Here is a 24,162-nt window from a genome sequence, read left to right as displayed (position 1 = left end):
GAGCAGAGCTTTTTTTAAGGTAGAAGAGCAATATTAATTTGTGACTTTGGGAGCTCGTAAATGAAGGATATATAAAATTGACATTTTCAGAAATGAAGGATAAAAGCTACTTCGGATTCTTACGCGCGAGACGATGTACAAAGGCATATTTACCCAAAACATAGGTATTTATATGACTAACAAAAGGGGTGAATACATATCCAAACCCTCGTTATCTTTTATTTCAGCTGGTAAATTCAAATAAAAACAAAAACAAAAGTATATTTATCAAGTACATATGTGTAGAATAATATAATACCAGACTTTCCATATATATATATGTGTGTGTGTGTGTGTGTGTGTGTGTGTTTGGTGTTCTAAGAGGAACTTATTTAGTCACAAGTAAAGATTTGAAAGGATTAATTTTCCATTGCGGGGTTAATTGAAACTATCCTAAAGTTGATTTCATAAAAATAAGTTTAATTAAATTTAAAAACTTAAACCAAATTTAAAAAACATACTTCAAAACTCATTAAGAACACAAAAGAACTGAAAAAGAAGGAAATCAAAAGAGCTTGAGAAATTTATTTTCACAAAATGAAAAAGAGAGAAAGATATCTCAAACAAATTCGAGTTTTAAGAAGATACTATTTAAAAATTTATGTAAGAGATTAGAGCTTTCTTCAAAGATAAATAAGCTACCTAATAATAATACTATTCACCTAAAAAAATTTTCAAGGATATTTATTAGAGATGAAATGTTATGTAATTATTAAGGAAAAAAGATTTGTTAGTCCCCCTAACATTTGGAGAAATGTATATAAAATTCTCTAATATTTAAAAAAAAAGAACTTGTTAATTAATTTTATTTATTTTAACTGAGAAAAGGGTAATATTATATATTTATAAAAAAATGCCTATATTTACAAGAAATCACTTGAAAATTTTTTAAAATCTATGTTCTTTCTTAAAATTGTGCCTGTTACTGCTCTAAAAATTAGTAAGATTTGGGGTTTATATGTTTTTTTAGGAGCTATATGTAATGTTGTAATGGGAAGGGATGAGAGATTTGTCATATGGATTAGTTGTTCAAAATCAAAACTAAAATGGCCTAAAATTTAGTTAGTCTAAGAATGAGGCGCCTATTTGATATTGACTCACACTTATAAATTACACAGATTGTTGGGCAATAGGGCGGGAAACTCTTCACAGTAGTGAACTCCGAGTTTATCAGTCTCTCCACATAAACCCTAAACAGAAAGCTTCGTACCCGTCCCTGTTAATTTTATTAAATGGGTATAAAGGTTTGTTAATTCTTTTAACTTTTAATTGCATTTATACTCTGAACTTTTTTTCCCCCAAAACTGAAAATGATTTTGCTATGGGTTGTGATTTAGGGTTTAACGAAGCTTCTAGCGGACAATGCACCGAAAGCAATGAAAGAGCAGAAATTTGAGAGCTACTTCGGTCGCAAGATTGCCATTGATGCTAGCATGAGCATTTACCAGTTTCTCGTCTGTTTTATTTATTGCTTTTTTTGGGTTAATTTTCGATAACCCCGTTTTAATTTTATTTCTAATTGGGAATTGCAATTCATTTTACTATTTCTTTTGGTGGAAGTTGATTTGCCATGTGGGCCTTTTTTGTTTGAATGAGTGCAGATTGTGGTGGGCAGAACTGGGACTGAAATGTTGACTAATGAAGCTGGTGAAGTTACCAGGTTAGCACTTAGCACTAGCAATTTGTGTATTTGAGTGAAATTAGTGAATTTTTTAGAAATTTAATTGAAATATGACTTACATTTGGCTGTTTGATTTGTCTAATGTTCATTGGGTTGTGTATATTGCTGTTTAGTTATCTTTGTTTGGTTCATGATTGTTGACATTGTCTTTTGTTGGCTCTTTTCCTGTAGTCATTTACAAGGCATGTTTACTCGCACAATCAGGCTCCTTGAAGCAGGAATGAAGCCAATGTAATGTGTCTATTTGCCTTTCCTTTTTTATTTCTTGGAGATTTTAGTTATTACCATATCCCACTGTTATACGGATGTTGCTTGGTTATGTTTGTACTTCTGCTAATCTACTTTGCTTTTGTGATCAGCTATGTTTTTGATGGGCAGCCTCCGGATTTGAAGAAACAAGAGCTGGCCAAACGGTAATTTTACTATTACCAAATAGTTGCTGCATTACCTATTGCTATTAACATTTTACAGGATTTTGTATTGTAATTAATGACTCCCAAATTGTGCTTGTAATACAGTTATTCGAAGAGGGCTGATGCTACTGATGATTTGGCTGAAGCTGTGGAGGTAGGTGAATATCTGTATTGACTTTCATCTGTTGCGATTTTAGTCATTTTTCTATTTGAAGCTGTGGAGGTATGTGAAGTTCTTGTTGTTTTTTCTGTGTAGGCTGGCAATAAGGAAGACATTGAGAAATTTAGTAAGCGAACTGTAAAGGTGGGTCCATATCTTATATCTCTGACTTATTGATCAAAATTTATGATTGCCTTTTAATTAGTTTTATTAAGTTATGCTAATCTCGTTTGTAAAGAAAGAAACATGAATATATGTGCTAACTTGTATGCAAATATGCTCCCAATCATTGCAGGTGACAAAGCAGCACAATGATGACTGCAAAAGACTTCTAAAACTCATGGGAGTGCCTGTAGTTGAGGTGACATTACATATACCCTCTACTTTCTTGCTTGTGTTGCTTTAATAGTTTATAGAAGTACGTTCTCTCTTCCTCTTTATTTGTCTTGCTTGATGTTTAATATCTGAAGTACCCTTTCTTGACTTATAATGAAATGAATTGAATTGAATTGAATCTTGGGGACTTCTATTTTCTTTCTGTAGGCTCCTTCTGAAGCAGAAGCCCAGTGTGCTGCTCTTTGCAAATCAGGACAGGCAAGTTTCTCACTCGTTAATGATTTTTAAGTTATTATGGGTCTCTTGTCACTAGCCATTACAATAAAACAACTCCATTAAGCTTTCCATGACACGTGCAACATGTTTATTCTTAGTAACATTTTGAAAAGAGTTTTAATCTTCTCTTACATATATGATCTTCCATAAGATTATCTTTATATGGCTTCATGTACTTCTTCATAATTTTTTTACCTCATTCCTGTTGATGACCCTATTTTCTGCTGTGGCCTTGTTCCACAAGTTGGATTTATGCTGTTGTCTGCTTTTGAGAAGTGGAATAATTCCCTTGTAGTGGATTATCCAAAGCTATTCATTCTAAATGGTTGTTAATAACTTCAGTCAAATTGGTTAGTTACAGGTTTATGCTGTGGCTTCTGAAGACATGGATTCCCTAACTTTTGGTGCTCCTAGATTTCTTCGCCATTTGATGGATCCTAGCTCAAGAAAAATACCAGTCATGGAGTTTGAAGTTGCAAAGGTGCATTGAACGTTGAACACAAATACGATTTCTTGACCCTTAATTCACCACTATAATGATATTTCCTTTCAGATTTTGGAGGAATTGAATCTTACCATGGATCAATTCATAGACTTGTGCATTCTCTCTGGATGTGATTACTGTGATAGTATTCGAGGTACTCAGGATTTTTCATTTGCGGTGCTATCTCTCTTCAAAATTTGAGCTGAAGTTTACTTCCTTGTGGAGCTGAAAGTTCAATAATTTATTCATATTTTGTGCCATTATAAATATCTGCTACAGGAATTGGTGGACAAACTGCTTTGAAGCTCATTCGTCAACATGGCTCTATAGAGACTATACTAGAGAACATAAACAGAGAAAGGTAATCATTTTTTTTTTTTTGAAAATTATGACATGGTTGTATTCCTGTTCTCATATTTGTAGTCATGGTGAAATTATTTGAGGTTTAAATATATTATCAAGTTGTTGAACTTTAAAATTTGCAAGAATTGATTGTTTAACCTTGGTCAAAGTATAGTAGAAACATTAATTGTTTTGTTGGGTTAGCAGTTACATTTTTCCTCAAACATATTTAGATTGTACTACTGTGGTCTTTTTCAAGCATACTGATCAGTTTGATATGAATTTCCATATTTCATTGAATGCTCCCTTAGTTGTTGTAATGTTTCCATTGTAGGAGAATGTGGCTTTGTTTAATAACATGTTAATATAGTCATAGTCTATTTATGTTTCATCATTATTAGGTTTATATCCGTTAATTTCTGGTGCCGTGCTGATTGCCACATATCCGTTCCTGAGTTCACCAACTTATCATCAAGATCAGATAATATTTCCAGTAAAACTTATTAACTCTTTTAGGATTTCTAAGTTTCTACATTTAAACTCTTCTGTGAAATATGAGCATCTCTGTATATCTTAATATTTCTGCATTGATGTCAGCTATCTTTCTTTTTTTTTTTTTTTAAATTAACAAATCAGGTACCAAATTCCAGAGGATTGGCCTTATCAAGAGGCACGACGGCTGTTTAAAGAACCTGAAGTTGTCACTGATGAAGAGCAACTTCAAATTAAATGGAGTGCTCCAGATGAAGAGGTGTTTATAGACTAGCTGATAACTATATCAGTTTTATCATGTTGCTTTTCAACTCACTAACATATTCAAAGTTGTATTTCCTTTTATTTTTCAGGGGTTGATTAACTTTCTGGTGAGTGAAAATGGGTTCAACAGTGACAGAGTAACAAAGGTTTGTACTCAAAGTTTTACCACACAGTTATTCCTGATGTCATAATGCTTTTCAAGAAATAAAATGATCTGTGACTTGAGTTTTATTTGTTATGCATATCAGGCAATAGAAAAAATTAAAGCGGCTAAGAACAAGTCATCACAGGGACGGTAAGCATGCTTCAACAAATGAAAATTAGCTACAGTTATTTTACTCTCTTGTTGATTATTCCTTGTTGATTTCATTTTGCAGACTTGAATCATTTTTTAAACCAGTTGCTAACACGTCTGCGCCCATTAAACGGAAGGTATACTTGCACTAACATTAAGCTTTCATCACTAAAGTTTTCTCCTCGTAAATGCAATTTTGGTTTAGTTAAATATAAGATTTTTGATTATTCATGAGATGGGAATGCTTTGGGTAGTATCAAGAGATCTGCAATTTGGGTTTAGTTGAATATGGTAAATGCAATTTGTTATGATTTATTAAGACCTCTGACTGTGTGCTAGAACCTACCATCTACTTCTTGTTGCCTGATATCAAAGTAATTTCTTTATCAAAATATGATGACTTAGAAAGGTGCAATCCAATTTATAAAAGATAAGCTCCTTGTTTTAGTTGTTTAATATTATATACTAAGTGTACATTTTTTTAATCAGTATCAGTTGATTTTGTTGGAAAATGATATGCTCTTTTAAAGTATTTCCGAATTGTTAATGGAAAGTCTTCCTAGCCCAATGCTGTTCATTTGAAGCTAGTTGTGTCAGATCCCCTTTTTATAAAGTTGAAACAATGATACAAACATGAAATGACCATTGTCCCACTCTTTCTCTGACCTTTTTGTAGTTTAAACCTCTTTTGCTGCGATAATTTCTTGGTATACTGGATACAGGGATCCAAATGTGTGCTTCAATCTCCCAAACAAGAAATCAAGCCTAGGATCTTCTCTCTTCAAGCTTGTTACTCTTCCGGGCCCAAGCTCAATGGTGGCCTATGCTTGCTAACTCTAGATCTGGGCTCGAAGCACTCCTCTCCATTAGGCAGAGGTGTCTGCTTCAGTGCATGAGGCTGAATTTGTTGGTGAACCTTCCAATCCGAATTGTATTGGTCCTTATTACACTTAATTCATTCAACAAATTTAGTATTATCGGTTATGCTAATATAGCTCTTAGAATAGGAACATCCCAGACCTCGAGTAAATGATTTAGTATAACAAATCATTATAGATAATTGTGCCTTTTTTGCCTCCCATTCCTTGTTGATTATCTCTTTTTTTGTCCTGGTATGTGCGTGAGGCGAGGAGCGGTTATAATGCTTCAAACTTGGTATAAGAAATCATAAATTCGGTATAATGTCTGACGCAGCACTCTCTGTTGTTTATAGTGTTCATTGTTTGCTCATCCTCATGACAGGAACCAGAGAACACTCCTAAAGCAACAACAAACAAAAAGTCAAAGGCTGGCGGTGGTGGTGGTAGGAAGAGAAAGTAGTTGTGTTTTGCACTATAAGCCAATATAGATGGATGGCTCCGACTGTATTCTGAACAGGTTAGTATGTAGTTATGGCAATGAACTTTTCTCTGAAGTTATCTTCTTGTCTTTTAGATTGCTTTGAATCAGTGAATTCCCTAGTCCATCACTTGCTGATTTATTATTTTTCTTACATATTGTATTCACTTTGTGAACCGTTTTGGCTTCATGAACCCAAGCTCTGAATTGACATAGGTCTCATGTTATTTCATTTTGCGGAATCAAGAAAAAATTATCAGGGTATGCATTCTTGTCATATTTAGTGGGTGGAAGTCCTTGTATAACCTTTTCATTCTCTCTATGTACCACTGAATAGTCTGAATTTAATGTTCCTCGAAGTCACTTGGTGCAAGTATCTTGTGTAAACTTGTGTGAGATGCATGTGTTCCAGGTATCAACTATTTTTTTATTTTGCCCCTGAAAGGGACTTTGAAATTACCAATATTTCATGTCGGTTCACATATTAAATACCTTTGTCAGGGGCTGCCATGCAGTTTTACTCGGGTGGTTTATTAAGAGTTATTGTTTGCAAACAATAGTTTTTTAGATTACTACTTACAAACGCTCTTTTATGTCTGGAAAATGAAAAATAACTCTGGAAATATTATCGGTGGATCTATGACTTAAAAGATTTGACATCTGAGATGTTATTTCTTATTTGTTTTTCATTATATTCTCATTGTAATTGGTTTAGTTGTTTATGATTAACTGACAACTTTGTGTATTGTTGCAGTTCTGCTGGAGGAACAGTGCATTGGCTGCGGATTGTGTATGGTCTTGTAGTTTTAAGATTAGAAATATTCAAAGGCAGATTTGAGTACTTTGATGGGTGTAATCGATGCTTCTATGTTTGCTGTCACCAAATTTGTGCTTAACTTTGCATTTTTCTACTTTCTGCCTTTTGATATATGCACGAGAGAAGTTGATGAAAGTTCAGTCAGTTATACGATTTGTGTTGTAAAAATGTCCCTGTAATTTGGACCACGTCTCCTGCACTTTGGACCAAATGATTTTGTTACTCCTTGAAAGTTTTTGCTACATTTTCAGCTTTTTGAAAATTTGTAACAGATAATGGAAAAATGAAAATGGAGCAAAACAGTTGAAAAACTTGGAAAGTACAGTGAAAAAACTTGTAAGATGAAAGTTAAGAGCCGTGATAAGAACCATGTAATAGCACACATCAACTATGTAGCGAGTACAAGTAAAGATGGCCAATGGACCTAGCGGGTACAAGTAAAGATGGCCAATGGACCGGGCGGCACGGCACGGGCACGCCATGTGTTTTTATAGCACGGCACGACACAAGTACGTTTTGATAGGGCACGAGGCATGGAATAGCACACATGGATTGGACCAGGCCTAAAATTTTAGGCACGCGGGCTTTAAAAGTACGGCACGATTAAAGATGGGCCAAAGCACGACACGATTAGAGATGGGTTAAAGTACGGCACACGAAAAGGCATGTAATAAGCACGTTTTATCGGTGGGTTAGCATGCGGCCCGTGGGTCAACGTATATTAAAATAAAATTTTTTAATTAAAAGTAAATATAAAATGTTATGATTTTATAAATATCTTGAAATTAAATTATTTAATATATTTTTTTAGCATACATTTTTAAAATTTAATTTAAGTCTTAGATTTAATAAATATTCTAATTATTTTATGTTTATAATTTATTAAATGAATAAATAGATATCATGATTTTAATAAATAAAATTATAAATACCATGATTTTATAAATGATAAATAAAAATTTTACGACATTAATATTTTATTTATGAAATCATAACTTAGTTAATGGAGATATGTTTTTATTTGTGAATGAAATATTTTTCATATTTATACACAAAAATAAAATTATGAACGAAATATTTTTATGATAAATTAAAGTGAAATTAAATATATAGTTGCGAAATTATGATAAATTGATAATAAAATGTTAATTGCTATCTTAATAAAAATTATTATTGTTGTAGTTGTTGTTATTATTATTATTATTAGGCTGATGGGATTAAAAAAGCATGCCAGATATGTGGGTTTGAATAAAGCACGTCAGGCACGTGAGTTTGAATAAAGCATGCCAGGCACGTAGGCTTTTTTAAGCATGATAGACGTGGGTTTGAGGGGGGGAAAATGTTGATAGGTCTTTTTTAGGCACTGAGCACAGTACGAGAGGGGTCGTGGGGGGCCTTTATAAAAAATTTGGGTACGGCACGGCCCACCAAATTTGTGCCCATGGACCCTAGTGGGCCGTAGTTTGATGTCGGCACAGTCTATTGGCCATCTTTGAGTACAAGTTCGAGTTTTCACGACATATCTTCTTCTCTCTGTTAAAAATGCAGTCTATGGGTAGAAATTTTCCAATGTTATTATTGGGTGTAGGTTTTCAAGTTAGTGTTAAATAAATTTTTAAACTGTATTAAAAATGTATGAATTTAGAGTCTCAATAGCTAAGATATCTATAGGTTGCATCTTATAAATTGATACCATTATTTTGTGTCTAGATGAAATTCATGGTGAATGGTGAGTATTATGCAATTCACACTCTAAGATTTATGAAGCATGCATTTGTTGCCTCTTTACAATAAGCATCTCCAAGAGTCACTTTTGATTAGGATCATTCATTCATGTCAAAAGCCAATGTAATACTCACTTCATTACAAGCATGCAACAGCCTCAATGGCCTTCAAATAGTCCATGCGCAAGTCATCATTAACGGTCTTTTAAAAATCCCCGCCATTTCCAACAGGCTCCTCAATTCATATGCAATCTCAGTTTCCAGTTCCTTATCATATGCTCAACTTCTCTTCAATCAAATCCAAAACCCACAAACTCAAGCTTGGAATTCTCTCATCAGAGCCTTTGCCCAGAGCCTATCTCCTCTCCAAGCCATTTTCTATTACAATCACATGCTTATGGCCTCTCTTTCCCGCCCTGACACCTTCACTTTCACCTTCACACTCAAGGCTTGCGAGAGGGTTAAGGCTCTAAACAAATGCCAGGAGCTTCACGGGTTCGTAATTCGATCTGGGTATGAGAGATGTGTTGTTGTTAGCACCAATCTCATGCGTGGTTATGCTGCAAATGGAGTGATTGAGGCTGCAAGATCGGTGTTTGATAATATGCCCGAAAGAGATTTGGTTTCTTGGAATTCTATGATTTCTTGTTATACCCAAGCGAGTTTTCACCTTGAGGCGTTGAAGTTGTCTGAGGCAATGAGATTTGAGAACGTGGGTCTTGATGGGTTCACACTCGTTGGTTTGCTTTCGTGTTGTGCTCATGTGGGTGCTTTGAATATGGGGATTTTCTTGCATAGAATTGCCTGTGAAATGGGGTTTGTGGAGAGTGTCTATGTTGGGAATGCTCTTGTTGATATGTATGCAAAATGTGGCAATTTGGATTCTGCTTTTTGTGTTTTCAGTAGGATGAGAAAACGGGATGTTCTTTCTTGGAATTCAATGATTGTTGGCTATGGAGTGCACGGCCGTGGTGATGAGGCTATTTCTTTTTTTAAGCAAATGCTGATGGCAGGGTTCCATCCAGATTCCATAACATTTCTAGGTTTGTTGTGTGGTTGTAGCCACCAAGGTTTAGTTGAGGAGGGTGTTGAGTATTTTCATATGATGGTCTCTAGATACAATTTGAAGCCCGGAATTAAGCACTATGGATGCTTGGTGGATCTGTATGGACGAGCTGGAAAGCTCGAAAAGGCACTTGAAGTTATTAACACTTCTTCTCCAAGTGATCCAGTCTTGTGGCGAACATTACTTGGATCTTGCAAGATCCACAGAAACGTAGAAATCGGAGAAATTGCCATGAAGAATCTGGTTCAGCTTGAGGCAGCAAGTGCAGGAGACTATGTGCTACTTGCTACGATATATGCTTGTACCAAAGATGAAGAAGGAGTTGCGAGGACAAGGAAATTAATCAAAAGCAATGGAATCAAAACTACCCCTGGCTGGAGCTGGATTGAAATCGGTAATCAAGTGCATAAATTTGTTGTAGATGACAAGTCACACCCCGATGCAGATATGATTTATCGAAAATTGGAGGAAATAATGCACAGGGCCAAGTTTATTGGTTATACAAAAGATGAATCTCTTGTGGCCGTGTCAGGATCATCCTCTGAAGATTTCTTGGAAAAATCCAGTGCATATCATAGCGAAAAGCTAGCAATTGCTTTTGGGTTGGCAACAACTCCAGATGGAACAAGTCTTCGAATAGTGAAGAATCTGAGAGTTTGTAGAGATTGTCATTCATTTACAAAATTTGTTTCCAGAGCATATAGTCGAGATTTGATTGTTAGAGATAGAGTTCGATATCACCACTTCAGGGAAGGACTCTGTTCTTGTGGAGACTATTGGTGAAAAACTAATGACAGACATCTCTCTCAAGGAGCCCAGATTCTGAGGACTCTGGATATGAAGCTCAGGATCTCCAGTAGTCAGTACCACCAATCACTCACTCGCCTGAGTTTATGAAAACTACAGATTTGGAGAAGAAAAGGTTAGCAGACTTGGAAATTGATGTCATAGCAGTGGCACTAGTTTCCACATCATCAAGAACTGGAGAACAGAACAGAGAACATCCACAGCGGCACACTCACAGATCTTCTCTTAAGGTTACAAATGGATCGACTCATGAAATCTTACTGATTGCAAGATGATTTGCTAAAGTATTTTCCCTTCCTTGGAATCAAACAAGCATGCAAAGCATCATGGGAAGGTGTAACTTATTTCAGTCATGAAAAAATAACACTAAAGCAATTACAGCTAAATGTTCAGATGTCTCAAAGGATGCAAATAAAAATGGCAACCATATGAACTTATCTTTTAGCTATTGTTTCTTTCTCTCTTTCCTTCAGTACTTTCCATTGAACCAAATTTATAAATAAAATAAAAAATGTACAAGAGGTTGTTACAGTGGTCAATTATCATTTGGAATGAATACGTCTCAGGAAAGGGTGATTGAAGTCTTCAACATTGTACGTCATCCTAGCTTTGTAACTTGAAAATAAATGCCCATTCTGGATTTCCCCATTCTCAAATTTGGTCCCATATGGTGTGTACATTAGCAGTCAGCTGTATTGGTCAAGTAGTGAACCTCCATTGGCAACTTGGTTTTTACTGCTTTCTCTGCTTAGCATCACTAATTTGGAACATTAGCTGCAAAATGTAATGTGTTGGACAAATCAATCATGATCAGTCCCCCAAATGTAATTAAAGGTCCCACAAGCATACAATTCATTTCAAAGTTATACCCAAGAAATCTCATGTCATTTACCTTAGTGCCCACGTAAAATGTCAGAAACATGCCGCCTAACACCGGCAGTCCTGTAAGATAGAATGTTTTATTAAATACTGCAAGCCATGTGCTCCTGAGAATCAGAAACCATGCTAAAAGATAAAACATATCAAGGTACCTTCTCTGGTAAGAAACTGAGACATCAGCCAATTAACACCTGATGGTCCAATAACATAGCCAACAAGGTTTGCAATCTGCATAAAATGAAGCTTTAAGATACTTGGCAAAACATAGAGATCGACATTTTGATATGGGATTTGCTGAATCAAATTCAGCGGGTAGAGAGATAGAGAGAGAAAATGTATGAGTTAAGTCAGTTTACAAGCAGCAGGTATCAGAAAAGGGCGTCTACCTTGCATTTACTATTCCGTTCAAAAAGAAGCAAGGTCTTAAGATGTCAAATACTCACAACTCATCCATTGTTGATTACACTTCAGAACAAACCGAAAAAATAAATTTAGGCTGCAATTAGTAGGATGTCCAAACAGCACAAGCAGTGATAAAATTTAACTGCAAATTCATTGGTAATGCAGTTACGGTAATAGCAGGTGAACAAGTGGGTCCATTTTACACAATTAACCAACTCTGCTTTATTTGATTTTAATGACAACAACACCAAGTACCAAATTTCAACCTTTTCAATAGAGTGAAAGTTAAAATCACATTCCAAATTCGAATGTTTCAGAAAATTCTTACTTGCCTTAATCAAAGTATACAAAACTGAACATAAAACTGCTTGCTCAGCTATCATAAAAAATCAAGGTCGGCCAAACATCAGATAATACCTCAAAAATTAGTTACATTAAAATGAAAACACATAAAGAATCGTAAGTATTTGAAATGGAAGTTATCTGGGTGAATTAAAAATTATATATCATTACTTAAATAAAAAATTATATATCATAACTCAAATTTCTATAGCTTTAATGAAAAGAAGTACACACCATAAGACATGTAATAGTGATAGAACCAGCAAATGCACGAAGTTCCCGGACAAGGAATCTGCCAAAAGCACTCTCAGCCTGGAACAAAATAAATTGACAACTAAAATTCAATAATATTATTTTTGTTATTTGCAATTGAAATCAAATGAGAACTTAAATGTGAGATGTTGTTTCTATATACTAACAATTAAAGCTCTTTCTATTCCTTCAATAGCAACACAGATGATCATGTGATAATGTATTATCTGAACTATCAGGAGAAGCAACACATGTCCATTCGTACTTCCAGAATAACATAATACTTTTAGCATGCAAATCCTCCTTATCTAGTTGAACAAAAGAAGTATCCTTCTAACCAATCTAGGATCAAATTATTCAAGGCTTGACACTTAGCTTTAAGATTCTATATGTTCAAAGCAGTTAAGCTACATTTCCTAATTTAATTGTTATGTGAACCATTTCAAATTTCTAGTTCACCAGAATACTCAACTAGCATGCATCTGAAAGCCTTCACTTTAGCAATTATTCTTCGATAACATACTTTCAGGTTCAGCAATCAGTCTTATTATGATCAGAATGGTAGGTATATATACTAATTCACTAATTCTGCAGCAAAATGATTGACAAGTGAAGGCAGTTAACACTTTTTCTCCTTTTAGAAGGGAACACGAAATATAACCGAGAATTGGAAGGAAAAGCCAGAAATACCTAAACATGATCCAAACAGAAGGCCTGAAATTACCAGCTTTAATATTATTTCAAAATATCATATAAGCTTGAGCTAAAGTATAGCTGATTTTAAATCATGCTTGGATAAAAGCAAGCCAGCAACCTTAAAAATCCAATGTTATAAGTTATTAAATATGCATGATTTTAGGTAAATAGTTGTTCAGTTCAGTTTTACCCAAAGGTATTCATCATTGCCTAGATTTTCTTAAATTTTAGCAGACAAATTGGTGTGCCATGCTGACAAGCATATCCATAGCTTACACAACCGGATCCAACAAAACAGTAAATGGGCTAACACCCTTAACGGAGATGATATTTATGTTGAACCAGAGTTACCTTAATCTGTCTATGCGATAAATTAAAGAATACAAAATAAAGAATTGGCTTCAGATAGGCATCACCTGAAATGAATCTGCTGCTGATTTCACTACCATCTCCGGGATAAAGAACAAACAAGTTAGCCATGCCCATGAAAGAAGCTTCCTAAGGCAAGAGGCAATAGCTTTCAGTTAAGGAGTAAAAATAAACAATTCTATTTTACCAAGTAAGATTAAACAAATCTATATTACCACAGAACAAATGACGTGACCAAAAGAACTTGATCGAAATGGGAATTACCATTCTAAATCATGCCAAACAGCAACAAATGTGAATATAGCCCAGATATTATATAGCTTTTTTTGAGATCCCCCAAGTGGAATATACATGTACCTAAAATGTGTCCATATTTTAAAACATAAAACGGCTAATCAACTAGTAGACAGAGAAGATCAGATTGAGAGTTGAAAGTCACACCTCACTAGCCATTTGTTGAAAGAAGCATGCCAATTTTTCCAAAAAGTTTCCAAGTTGTGACAATTATTGACACACCTTGGCATATTTTCAGGTGCCTCAATTCCACATATCTACAATGAAATAATTGTAAAGAAATAAGCTTCATCAGATATGTTTTAAAGCAACAAAGATTGGCGCTAGCTAAAAGTTGCAACTGAACTGCAGAAGACTGTTACAAGAACTAGACTAGTAAGGCAAGATTTAAAGAAACAATACTTCAGGGAAAATATTAAAAAGAAATACACTTCCACTAGCATACCAGAGACCATAACCGAAAATATCGCCAGATCAGAAAAAATTTGAGCCACATGAAATTTAAGACCTGCAACAGCATATGCAAAAGTGGAGAGCTCATCTACATGATAATCTTATGCTTGAAGCTTAGTATGAAATAACATTTAAGCAGATAGCAATAAAGACAAATAATGTGATATAACTCAACTTCATAGTAGCTTTACCGCGAGTTCTCATTATATATTGGAGGGGAAAAATACTAAAGCTCTAAGTTCACAACATTTGAATATTTTCTATCTTAAATATTGGGTCACTCCCCAAAACACCTAGTCCTATATGTAGGTGGAATAATCCTATCCTACAAAATTCAACTCTTATTTCCATTTTATCAAAACTTACAAGGTTGAACATAGAATATTCAGAGAAACAAATCTTCAGAAAAAGAAAATCCTGATAGCATACATAATAACATGCAGAACTTTAGGCACTAGTTTAGAATATTCATTGGGAGTTTAATTAGGTTCTTCTTTTAGTTCTCTTACATCGATTATATATTCATATTAAAGCAAAACCTGGTGTGTGAAATGATCATGCTTCAAAAATTGATTCACATAAGTATGTAAGAAACCTAGAATCCAAATATAGAAAAATCTTAAGATATTGAGGATCACCACTTACACCATATCCAACAATGAATACATCCAAAGGAGATAATAGCTTCCACATGCCACTAGACAGTTCAGAACAAATCAGTTACTAGACAATAGAAGTAGATAAAAAAGATCCCAACATCAAGCTTATCCTTTCAATTAAACTCACCTGATTGCAAAGGCATTGTAATAAAATATATGTGTCATTAGTTCCATCAGAAGAAGACTAAATATCCAACGTAATCCATACCAAAGCACATCTCTCCTCAAGTAATTATTTTGAGGCACCTCTAACTGTAAGAAGGTAGTAGGGAGAAAATAAATGAGATCCCACGACAAAGTACTATGAAGGAAATGCAGTTTTGAGGAAAAAAATGTAAAATGTATTGCAATAATGTTGTTCACTAGATTGGATACATCATAAAAAGCAAAAAATAGTTTCTACGGTTGAAATTTATCCATTCTCAAAATTCCATGCACACCAGACAACCTTGCCCAACCTTGGTGGAATACAACTGGAGTTGTGCGGCTCTATAGTTGTATGAATTAAGAAGCTGGTCCAAGTTTCATAAAAATTAATGTGCAGGTATTAACTTTGTCACTTAGGTATGCATGCTTTTGTGCTTTCAAGTACAATAAATCTTCACTGTTCAGGAACCATTTAGGTCAATTTCAACTATGCATTTGTTCCTCTACCTCAGATAGTTATTTACTTAAGAAACCATGATGATTTTATATGAGCAACGACCGAGAAGGCTGATGTTCGGTACAACTAAAAAGAGTGTTAGGAAAACCACTTCACGCAGAGATTAATTCAGCTAAACAAATGGAACTCTATCATACAGATAAAGAAAAGAAGTGGAAGGGATGCGGAAAAATAGCATTGAGATATAGTCACAGACCTGCGAAGCGAATGCATTGAAGCTTATAATTGGCCCAGAAATGTATAGAGGTGCATATACCAAATAGCAAAGGTACATAGCCAAGGCGTAATTTTCACTGATGTTTCTCTCCTGGGCAATAAAAGTAGATTTTTGATCACCAAGACTTATTAGTATAGAAGATAGCAGCAACAAGATTACAGTAACTAGAGAAGTACAGAGACTCGTACTTAAATGGCTGCCAACCTGTTGAATTTGGTAACAAAGTTTTCCTGATTTACAAACATGGCAACGTTGAACATGCTTCTGCAATCACCATAACGGTATCACAAAATATCAGCAAACTATGCAGTTGGGGAAAGCATTTCTTCTCAAGAAGTATTAGCATACAGGTAAAACCAACTAGAAAAAATCAATTTAGAAAACCAGGAACTACAGATTCTCCCACACCAGTATTTACATATAAATTGTAGTAAAACACGAAGAATTGTAAACTGAGACAGGTTGGGTTATCATTCAAGGACACGCAATACTCAAAAAGAAAATAATTTTACCAGTAAGCAAACAAGCATGTAATGCTCAAAATTATAGAATGGACTGCCCTTGAAGAACATGCACGCAAAATCGTGATAATACATAGTTTCAAGAAAAGGAAACCCCAATCTAAGAATGACAATTCAGACACCTCAAATTGGGCTATGCTGATGACAATTGAGCGAGTGAAAGGAAACATTTGACTATAATTTACACGATCATTTGAATGGAACACTTTTTCAGTTCTAGTGCAAAGACAATAGACATATAACTACTAAGTCATTGCTATATGCTTCACAAATTTAAAATTTTCCTTAATAGACAGGTTAACAACGTAAGTGAAGCTGAAGTGAATCAGAAAGCAATAAATGCCACAAATACACAAAAATGTATATTCTACTAAACTCTATATAAGATAGATACCTCATGATCGAAATGAGAACCTTGTTGTGCCCAATGGTAATCATATCCAAAGCTTATCATGCGCAAAATAACTGAACAAATAAAAAATAATCATATACTGTACTTGCAAAAAGAACCATATAAAGAATATAGACTGTGTTAACAAGCTACAATCTATGAGTAGCTTTGGCTAAGTAAAACAACATTATCATTAGGAACTCAAAGAAACAATATGCTAAATACAGTTTTCGGTTAAACAGGATGAAAAGGAATTGATATATGGTATTTTCAATTAATAAACAGAAATTGCCTTTATGGCCATCAAATCTCGAACATACTAGTGTCCTAATTCAGATCAGTACACCTTCAAGTCAGGCACACATGTGGAAATGTGGACCCCTTGGGAGTCTTGAAAATAGGCAATGAAATCTATGGGAACTCAATGGCATACAGAATTTTCCCAGAAATGGGAAGACTAACATATTGAAGGTACTAGGCATGAGAGTAATATATGTAAAACAAAAAAAGATATTTACAGCAATGTGATAAGAAGAAAAATCAATCGAAAAGGATGTTTCAAGCTTATCAGCCTCTAGAATTAAAAAATCACACCAATGAATCAAGGCAAGAGAATACCAAAGTTAAAGCAAATGTGCCATCTAAAGGTGCCCCGAAAGTTGTCCAAATATGCCCAATGCTGCCTATGTTGAGAAGAACAGAAGTACAAGTTTTATTAAAAGAAGAAACAAAATGTCTAATGTCAAACAAGACATACAACTATCCAAACGAGAAGCGACTCATAGCCTAGCATCCTCCACTCACCCAAATATCGAGAACGAATATCCTTCGTAAACACGATTAAAAATAAGGAAGAATATGTTGAAGATCCAAAGTAGAAACGGAAAGCAGTTTCTTCGTGCAAAACTCTGTATAAGAAAAAATGCAGTAAGGTAAGGTCACCCATTAGGAAGCTCACAGGAAATTAGTTACTCTGAGGAAGAAAAGCAGAAAGTTTTAGAGAAAAACGAATGAATTTGCAATCTAATGAATGATACCTTGACTAGAAGGAAATTAAGGGAAGCAATTGAGAGGATAAATATAACGCTACATGAAGGAGAGTAAAAGAACAGGTTCAGCGAAGCCAATAAATAAATAAACAATATTGTGAAAGATATAATAAAAAATACATACCAAGCTCCATGTAAATAGAATAGGTAAATGAAAGAAATGAAAAGCCAAAGAATGGACATCCCTCTCGCTTTCAAATTAAAAAATGTTCTAAACGTATTGGCGAGCACGGCAAAAAGAATGAACACCACAGTCAGAATAGGTAAATTCGATCGAAAATTTCTCCATTGAGCATCAGACACATCCTAAAATGGAATACATAAATAATAATTAATGATCAATCCAAGTAAGAACATTAATCGTTGAAATGCAAAAGATAAAGAATAGGGTTTAATTACATTGAGACTTTGAGGAGAAAAGAGCCAACCAGGGCGCAAACCATAGAGTTTGCTGAAATGATCTGATACGAATTGCGTTGAATTGATTGTTATGGTAAACAACATAAAAACACACAGAAAGTCAAAGTAATTGAGTAATCAAATACCGTGAGAGATTTGAAGGGAGCGACGGATAATGAAAACATAAAAGGCAATTGCATACGGTATCCAAACCATCAGCTCTCCTTTACTAAAATAAGCTTGCATCTTCTTCTTCTTCATCTTTGTTTCATTTAACATTGACACTGCTTCTGCTTCTGCTTCACTCTTTTCTGTCCCTAAATCTTCGCTATCAAATGGTTTCTCTCTATGCTCAAAAATCTGCTTACTAATCAAGTTAACTGATCAAATTTCTCACTACCAACACATTGCCATACATACAGAATTGACAATTATGCACAAGTAATAAAAAATTCGTAGCGGTCAACCTTGAATTTCATAATAAGACTAGGAACAAAAATAATGACTTAGCAGTGAACTAAACTACAAAATCAAAATTCCAGAAACTAATCGCCGCGGCTGCTGCTTGCTTGGTAGCCACCGCTGCTGCTTCACTTGAGTTTCACTAATATTAGCATCTTGCTGAGATGGGTACTCCTCAACTTCACTTAGGTAGACATAAAATTGAACAAAATCAAAAGTTGACAACAAACTCGATCTGGGCTTCGCGTTTTGGAGAGAATAGAGAATTGTATGTTGATTTAAAAAAATGCGGATCCGGAGTTTCAGAATTATAATCCATGCGGATCCGGATCCGGATGCACATGGATCTGGAAAACCGGATATCCGGATATCCGGATCCGGATTAATTTTAATTATAATATTAATTTAATCTAATTTGTATTGAAAGATATATAAGCTATAATTTAAAAAAAAAAAAAAAGAACAAATCCAGTAACCCTAAATCGAAAAGCGCAGACAGCAACAGCATCACTCACTCACCAAACCGTTCGCGCCTCACACCTCCACCACTCACAAGCGGTTGAAATCGAAAACCACCCTAAATCCCTAACCCTTGAACGCCGTCCAGCTTGCAGTCGCTCTCATCGAACGCCGAATGCCTCGCCTGAGCTGAGCACGCGTTGTTGCCGTCGAAGGTTGAACGCCGGCTGCCCTGCCTCGCCTCGCTCAGCGCACTTCACCGTCATCAAACGTCGGCAACCCGCTGCATCTTGGCTCGCGTGAAACACACCGCACTTGGCCGCCTTGTCCATTCTTTCCACTGTTGGTCGCTGTTAACACAAAAGGTGAGCACGAATTTCCAGCAAATCAATTTCTGATTTTAAGTGAATTAATACGTATAAGCATAAATGCATAAACGTAGTTTCTGTTTTGTAGTGTTTTTTATTTGTGGATTTTAATGGTTGTGTACTTAAATTTAGTTATTTTTTATGTTTGATTTATATTGTGATACTTTTATTTGTGGGTTTTATGATGATGTTGTATTTTTTTTCATGTTAAATTGGTAATTGTTGATTATAATTGAATTTTATTTGAATTACAGTTGTCATACACTAAACTGATTTTTTTTTTTTAATTTGAAATCTGAATCGTTTTGGATTTAGTTGAAGTCTAAATGAGTCTGAATATAAATGTTTGACTGACATGTTTATTTTTTTTTAATATTTAAATTTATATCCTTATAAGTCAAAATGAATAAAAAGATTAAGTTTTGTAGTTTAAAAAATATGCGTAGTTAATCGACATAGTTTTGAGATATAATATTTACTTCTCATAATAGTTTTGAGATATAATTTTATCATGTTTAATTAATTTAGTGGATCTTTTTTCTATTTATATTATCTTAAATTTAAGTTCTAAGTTTGAAATATAAGTGTACCGGCGATTTCTTAATAACCCCCCTTGTAATTCTCAATTTTTATTGTATCAATTGATTGATTAGCAATTCTCAGTTTTTGTAATTTGTAAACTTATTATTATGGTTCTTCTTTTCTTTTTTTCCCCTGGTTGCAGGTTAAGAAATATGTTGAAAGTGAAAACTCCCAAGAATCCCAGAGTCAAGCGTGCGCTTGAAAAACGTGCTCCAAAACTTGTAAGCAAAAAAAAAAAAAATGATTTCGTTACATGAGTTGTATTTAATTTTACAAACTAACATAAGGGTTTTTTTTTAATTAAGTTTTCAATATGGTGGTTTTGCAGGTTGAGACAGGGAAGAAGACGCTTATTCTTCAAGGAACAAAGACGAGCAACACGTTGAATGATGTATTAACAGAACTTTATCTTCTGAAGAAAGGAAGTGCAATAAGATATACCCGAAAGAATGAAAACATTAGACCTTTTGAAAGCGGTGGTGAAACTTCTTTGGAGTTCTTTTCACTAAAAACGGATTGCAGCATTTTTATTGTAAGTAAATATTTGTTACTTATGTTGTTGAATATAATTGTTGGAAGGTATTACTTATGTTGTTTACAGTGCATGAGACTGGATGCTGGGATAAATTTTAATCTAGGAAGCAGTGTTCAGGATCTTGTGTTCGTTATCATTTTGAGTTGGATGTTTGACATTGTGGGGCCCTTAAATTTTGTGTTCGGGATTTCTAAAAATCAAATGCTTTTCGTTTGTCATTTGCATGTTCTAACTTATGCCCCTTTTGGGGTACAATTTTTATTTTGTGAAGCTATGTTGAACTGAATATTTTAACATGCAATATATAGTGAAAATGTCGTAGTAACTTTTTGGTTGTATTGTTAAATGAGAGAAAAGTCGGATATTGAGAGACAATAGTTAAATGTTATTTTGCCATGCAGATTAGTTTGATTTCCCCTTTCCCTTTGCTGCTTGAATCTTCCCTTGGCATTCAAATATATATTCTGTGGCTTATGCCTTTTGTGGCAATTTAACTTATGCCCCTTCTGTGATAAAGTTTTTACCATGCAGACTGGTAATGTTTGTAAACCTGTTTTGGAAAATATGTTTTAATTTATATTTTTACTTCTAGTCTTCATGTTGATGTGGCTCTTGTTGTTTCCATTATATGAGATTGGATGCTGGTATGGTAGTTGGCATTTTAGACTTGGTACTGCTCTAGTAGTTTGCTCCACAGGCAGGTTAAGGTTAGTTATTGATGAAGCTTCAACATTGAACAAATTTGGTCTACAATTGGACATTTTAATTATAATTTGTGAGTGTGCCCTGTTTTGATTGACCATGGAATAGACAAAAGACTATAGTGAAAAACTAGATTTAACTCAGGACGCATCGTTGAGCATCCCAACTTATTCTATTATCATTTTGAGTTGGATGTTTAATGTTGTTGGGGCCTTACTTAATATTTTGCATTTGGGATTTATGTGGATCAGTTTTGCTTGTTCTAATTTTAGCCCCTTTGGAGATATAGATATCGTTAAGCCCCCTTTGGGATAGAGTTTAAATACTAGTTAAACTGCCTTGCACTTGAATATTTTCACAGATGATATGATATGGATATGCTTTCTGACCTTATGCCTGCTCGGTTGTCTTTCAAAAAGTAACTTCAATGTTAGAATTGTTAAATGAAAGCAAAGTCAGAGATTGAGATATAATCTGGAATGTCATTTTACAAAGCAGATTATTTAGGCCATTTATCTTTTTCTTTTTCCTGATTATTCAACCTCCGTGAATTTTCCCTTGGTAATTAAGATATATAATATGGCTTGTTAATTGCAGTATGGTTCAACCTCAAAGAAGCGGCCTGACAACCTGGTTATAGGGCGAACATATGATCACCATATCTATGATCTCGTAGAGGTTGGGGTTGAAAACTTTAAGCCCCTGAATTCATTCATATACGATAAGAAACTAGCTCCACGAGTGGGTTCAAAACCTTTCATCTGTTTTGTTGGGGAAGGATTTGAGAGTGTGGAAGAGCTAAAGCATTTGAAAGAAGTCTTGGTTGATTTGCTCCGTGGGGAGGTATGGTTCTTTTGTCCTGACATCATGCCTTTTTGCTTTTAAATTCAAAAAGAATATTAACAGGAGCATAGATCTGATTTTTGCAGGTTATTGAGAATTTGAATCTGGCTGGGTTGGACCATGCTTATGTATGTACAGCAGTATCTTCAAATAGGGTGTTTTTTACTCATTGTGCTCTGCGGCTGAAAAAGTCTGGTACAATAGTTCCAAGAATGGAACTTGTGGAAGTTGGCCCCTCCATGGATTTTGTTGTTCGTCGACATCGTCTTCCTAATGAGAGTCTAAGGAAAGAAGCCATGAAAACAGCTAAAGATCGGTCTAAGAAGAAGGTTGACTCACTTGACATTATCCTACTTTTTCATTATATGAGCTTGAAATGAAAAACCACTGTTGTGTGCCCCTGTTTTTGCTTACAGGTGAAAAATGTGGGTCAAGATGCAATACAAGGGAAAATCGGAAAGATTTATATTCCTGATCAGAAGGCAAGAAAATAGTCGTGCCCTTTATATTCTTACCTTATTAGTTTTCATTTTTTTCACTCTTGCCCTCTCCCTCGTCCGTTGCTGTTTTTTTTTTCTTTTTGGCTTACCCACCTTCTCCCTCCAATTTAATTCTTTGTATTTATCACTCATAACTGGTTTTGGTTGGTTCAGCTTGGAGATATGGCGTTACCTAACAAAGCTAAAGGAGTGAAGAGAGAGCGTCGTGAAGCTAAGATGAAAAACGATCCCACCGAGCGTGCATCAAAAAAGCAGAAGGAAGAATCTGTGTAATTTTCTTTTTGATCTCAATATTAAGTTACTATTGTAATTTTACCTCTAAGCCAATGCAATTTTGAATCTATGTTAAGTGAAAACAATGAAACAGTTATAGTTGGCATGAGACATATCGATCACTTGCATATTAAGTTTTGCACGGGTGATTTGTGCAAGCCTCGTGAGTATATGCTAAAACGATTTTCGTTTCCAGTTATTTTTTGTGCAATATCTGCAGCAACATAAAACATCTGGTTTTTCTATGTCTTTTTGTGTCAAATTGAAGCGACCCTGTGGTATTAGAATGTAAGAAATATGGTGAATGCTGTGACCATGGAGATGAGAGAGTCTTTTTCTAAACAAAAATTGCTGAAAGTTTTTCATTTTCAACCGTTGAAGGCATACCTTTTGTTACAATAAGCAACAAAGTGTGGTCTCATTAGCAGCAACAGCAATGGTACACTTCACCCGGGAGGGAGTGGCAATTTGCATCATCATGTGTGTTAAAATTTAGGGTAACGCGGGTACAATTCATTTAGTGCTCGTGTAGATAAATCAAAATAAGGATGTGGTTAGTTTATTAAACGTGTTTAGTTGCGTTGACTCGTTTAACACAATAAATAAAATAAAATAATAAAAATTAATTTAGCACATTGTATAATTTTTTTAATATTATTCTTAAGTTGTTTATAAATGGATTGATAGTTCTTGATCACGCATACGATTCAATTATTAATCACATCAATTTGTATCAAACATGTACACACAAAAATTCGCATCATTCCTTTTCTTTGACGCCAACTACAATAATGGCCAAACCAATTGCCATTTTCCACTATTTTGACAATCTCACATTTTGACCCAAGACAGCTACAACTCATTGAATAATTAATTAATTACTTAGATAAACTCCAATCCATATAATACATTTCAAATTAATAACTTTGATTGATTTGATCTAATCTAGAGATCAACCGGATTTTACAAAATTTTATGAGCAGATGATTAGCTGACAAAATATGCAAAGCACGTAAAATCATAGAATAAAAAAGGAAACAAAATCTCGAGGATTAGAATAATGATCACAATAATGACAAAAGATTCAAACCAGAACCAAAACCAAAAGGCATGAATGATACTGGCATTTCAATTTGGAGCAAAAAGAATGGAATTTAATTTTGCACAACCTTTTTTTGGTCAGCATCAACCATTCATGTTCATCTCATTATCAAAAGCATGTTACCTTGTTTGTAGCATTTAATAGCATATATGACCAGCTTAGCCTAATGTTAACTACGCGTCAAATTAAATGCCAAGTATTTAGTCAGTTTTCAT

General features: G+C 34.6%; 4 protein-coding genes across 11 annotated transcripts; 3 read left to right on the top strand and 1 right to left on the bottom strand.

The window, feature by feature from the left end:
• The first annotated feature begins 1,133 nt into the window (after positions 1–1,133).
• Positions 1,134–7,185, top strand: LOC18034496 (flap endonuclease 1). 3 transcript variants are annotated; one of them, XM_024179918.1, is made up of 18 exons: positions 1,134–1,283; positions 1,377–1,493; positions 1,641–1,699; positions 1,892–1,951; positions 2,080–2,133; positions 2,239–2,287; positions 2,390–2,437; positions 2,589–2,654; positions 2,837–2,887; positions 3,267–3,386; positions 3,459–3,543; positions 3,669–3,750; positions 4,368–4,482; positions 4,577–4,633; positions 4,736–4,782; positions 4,865–4,919; positions 5,505–5,692; positions 6,025–6,063. In XM_024179918.1, exons 1-17 carry the CDS (start codon positions 1,272–1,274, stop codon positions 5,676–5,678), a joined length of 1,251 nt encoding a protein of 416 aa, XP_024035686.1. In that variant the 5' UTR covers positions 1,134–1,271; the 3' UTR covers positions 5,679–5,692; positions 6,025–6,063. The 3 variants fall into 3 exon arrangements, with proteins under 3 accessions (XP_024035686.1, XP_006423953.1, XP_006423951.1); XM_006423890.2 differs by having other exon boundaries at positions 5,505–5,713; positions 6,025–6,051; XM_006423888.2 differs by lacking the exon at positions 5,505–5,692 and adding an exon at positions 6,875–7,185 and having other exon boundaries at positions 1,140–1,283; positions 6,025–6,159.
• Positions 7,186–8,683: 1,498 nt separating this feature from the next.
• Positions 8,684–10,978, top strand: LOC18034401 (pentatricopeptide repeat-containing protein At3g56550). Its single transcript, XM_006423887.2, has one exon. It carries the CDS (start codon positions 8,771–8,773, stop codon positions 10,508–10,510), a length of 1,740 nt encoding a protein of 579 aa, XP_006423950.1. The 5' UTR covers positions 8,684–8,770; the 3' UTR covers positions 10,511–10,978.
• On the bottom strand, positions 10,862–18,868 carry LOC18034127 (putative membrane-bound O-acyltransferase C24H6.01c). 6 transcript variants are annotated; one of them, XM_006423886.2, is made up of 19 exons: positions 18,268–18,868; positions 18,122–18,183; positions 17,847–18,028; positions 17,711–17,759; positions 17,478–17,581; positions 17,292–17,356; positions 16,677–16,747; positions 15,966–16,025; positions 15,741–15,851; positions 15,008–15,132; positions 14,867–14,918; positions 14,214–14,276; positions 13,916–14,025; positions 13,739–13,831; positions 13,522–13,603; positions 12,392–12,469; positions 11,566–11,641; positions 11,427–11,476; positions 10,862–11,308 (listed from the first exon to the last, which is right to left on the bottom strand). In XM_006423886.2, the coding sequence occupies exons 1-19, from the start codon at positions 18,398–18,400 to the stop codon at positions 11,267–11,269; spliced, it is 1,608 nt and encodes a 535-aa protein (XP_006423949.1). In that variant the 5' UTR covers positions 18,401–18,868; the 3' UTR covers positions 10,862–11,266. The 6 variants fall into 6 exon arrangements, 5 of the variants coding, with proteins under 5 accessions (XP_006423949.1, XP_024034765.1, XP_024034764.1 ...); XM_024178997.1 differs by lacking the exon at positions 13,739–13,831; XM_024178996.1 differs by lacking the exon at positions 14,214–14,276.
• A 166-nt stretch (positions 18,869–19,034) lies between these two features.
• Positions 19,035–23,040, top strand: LOC18035265 (ribosome production factor 2 homolog). Its single transcript, XM_006423885.2, has 7 exons — positions 19,035–19,407; positions 20,135–20,213; positions 20,321–20,524; positions 21,827–22,072; positions 22,159–22,401; positions 22,489–22,554; positions 22,726–23,040. The coding sequence occupies exons 2-7, from the start codon at positions 20,145–20,147 to the stop codon at positions 22,843–22,845; spliced, it is 948 nt and encodes a 315-aa protein (XP_006423948.1). The 5' UTR covers positions 19,035–19,407; positions 20,135–20,144; the 3' UTR covers positions 22,846–23,040.
• The last annotated feature ends 1,122 nt before the right edge of the window (positions 23,041–24,162 follow it).

The sequence above is a fragment of the Citrus clementina genome, unplaced genomic scaffold (genome assembly GCF_000493195.1).
Source record: "Citrus clementina cultivar Clemenules unplaced genomic scaffold, Citrus_clementina_v1.0 scaffold_8, whole genome shotgun sequence".
NCBI lineage: Eukaryota > Viridiplantae > Streptophyta > Magnoliopsida > Sapindales > Rutaceae > Citrus > Citrus x clementina.
The sequence above is the reverse complement of the archived record's forward strand: the minus strand, read 5'-3'. Positions and strand labels throughout refer to the sequence as shown.

Excerpts from the sequence above, each read along its gene's own strand:
- LOC18034496 (XM_024179918.1), top strand. Across the intron at positions 2,888-3,266 it reads CTCTTTGCAAATCAGGACAG|GTTTATGCTGTGGCTTCTGA; the intron begins GCAAGTTTCTCA and ends GGTTAGTTACAG. Across the intron at positions 4,634-4,735 it reads ACAGTGACAGAGTAACAAAG|GCAATAGAAAAAATTAAAGC; the intron begins GTTTGTACTCAA and ends TATGCATATCAG.
- LOC18034401 (XM_006423887.2), top strand. The coding sequence starts at position 8,771 with ATGTCAAAAGCCAATGTAATACTCACTTCATTACAAGCATGCAACAGC.
- LOC18034127 (XM_006423886.2), bottom strand. The coding sequence starts at position 18,400 with ATGTTAAATGAAACAAAGATGAAGAAGAAGAAGATGCAAGCTTATTTT. Across the intron at positions 16,748-17,291 it reads GCACATTTGCTTTAACTTTG|TTATTTTGCGCATGATAAGC; the intron begins GTATTCTCTTGC and ends TTATTTGTTCAG. Across the intron at positions 11,477-11,565 it reads TCAGTTTCTTACCAGAGAAG|GACTGCCGGTGTTAGGCGGC; the intron begins GTACCTTGATAT and ends TCTATCTTACAG.
- LOC18035265 (XM_006423885.2), top strand. The coding sequence starts at position 20,145 with ATGTTGAAAGTGAAAACTCCCAAGAATCCCAGAGTCAAGCGTGCGCTT. Across the intron at positions 20,214-20,320 it reads AAAAACGTGCTCCAAAACTT|GTTGAGACAGGGAAGAAGAC; the intron begins GTAAGCAAAAAA and ends GTGGTTTTGCAG. Across the intron at positions 20,525-21,826 it reads CGGATTGCAGCATTTTTATT|TATGGTTCAACCTCAAAGAA; the intron begins GTAAGTAAATAT and ends TGTTAATTGCAG.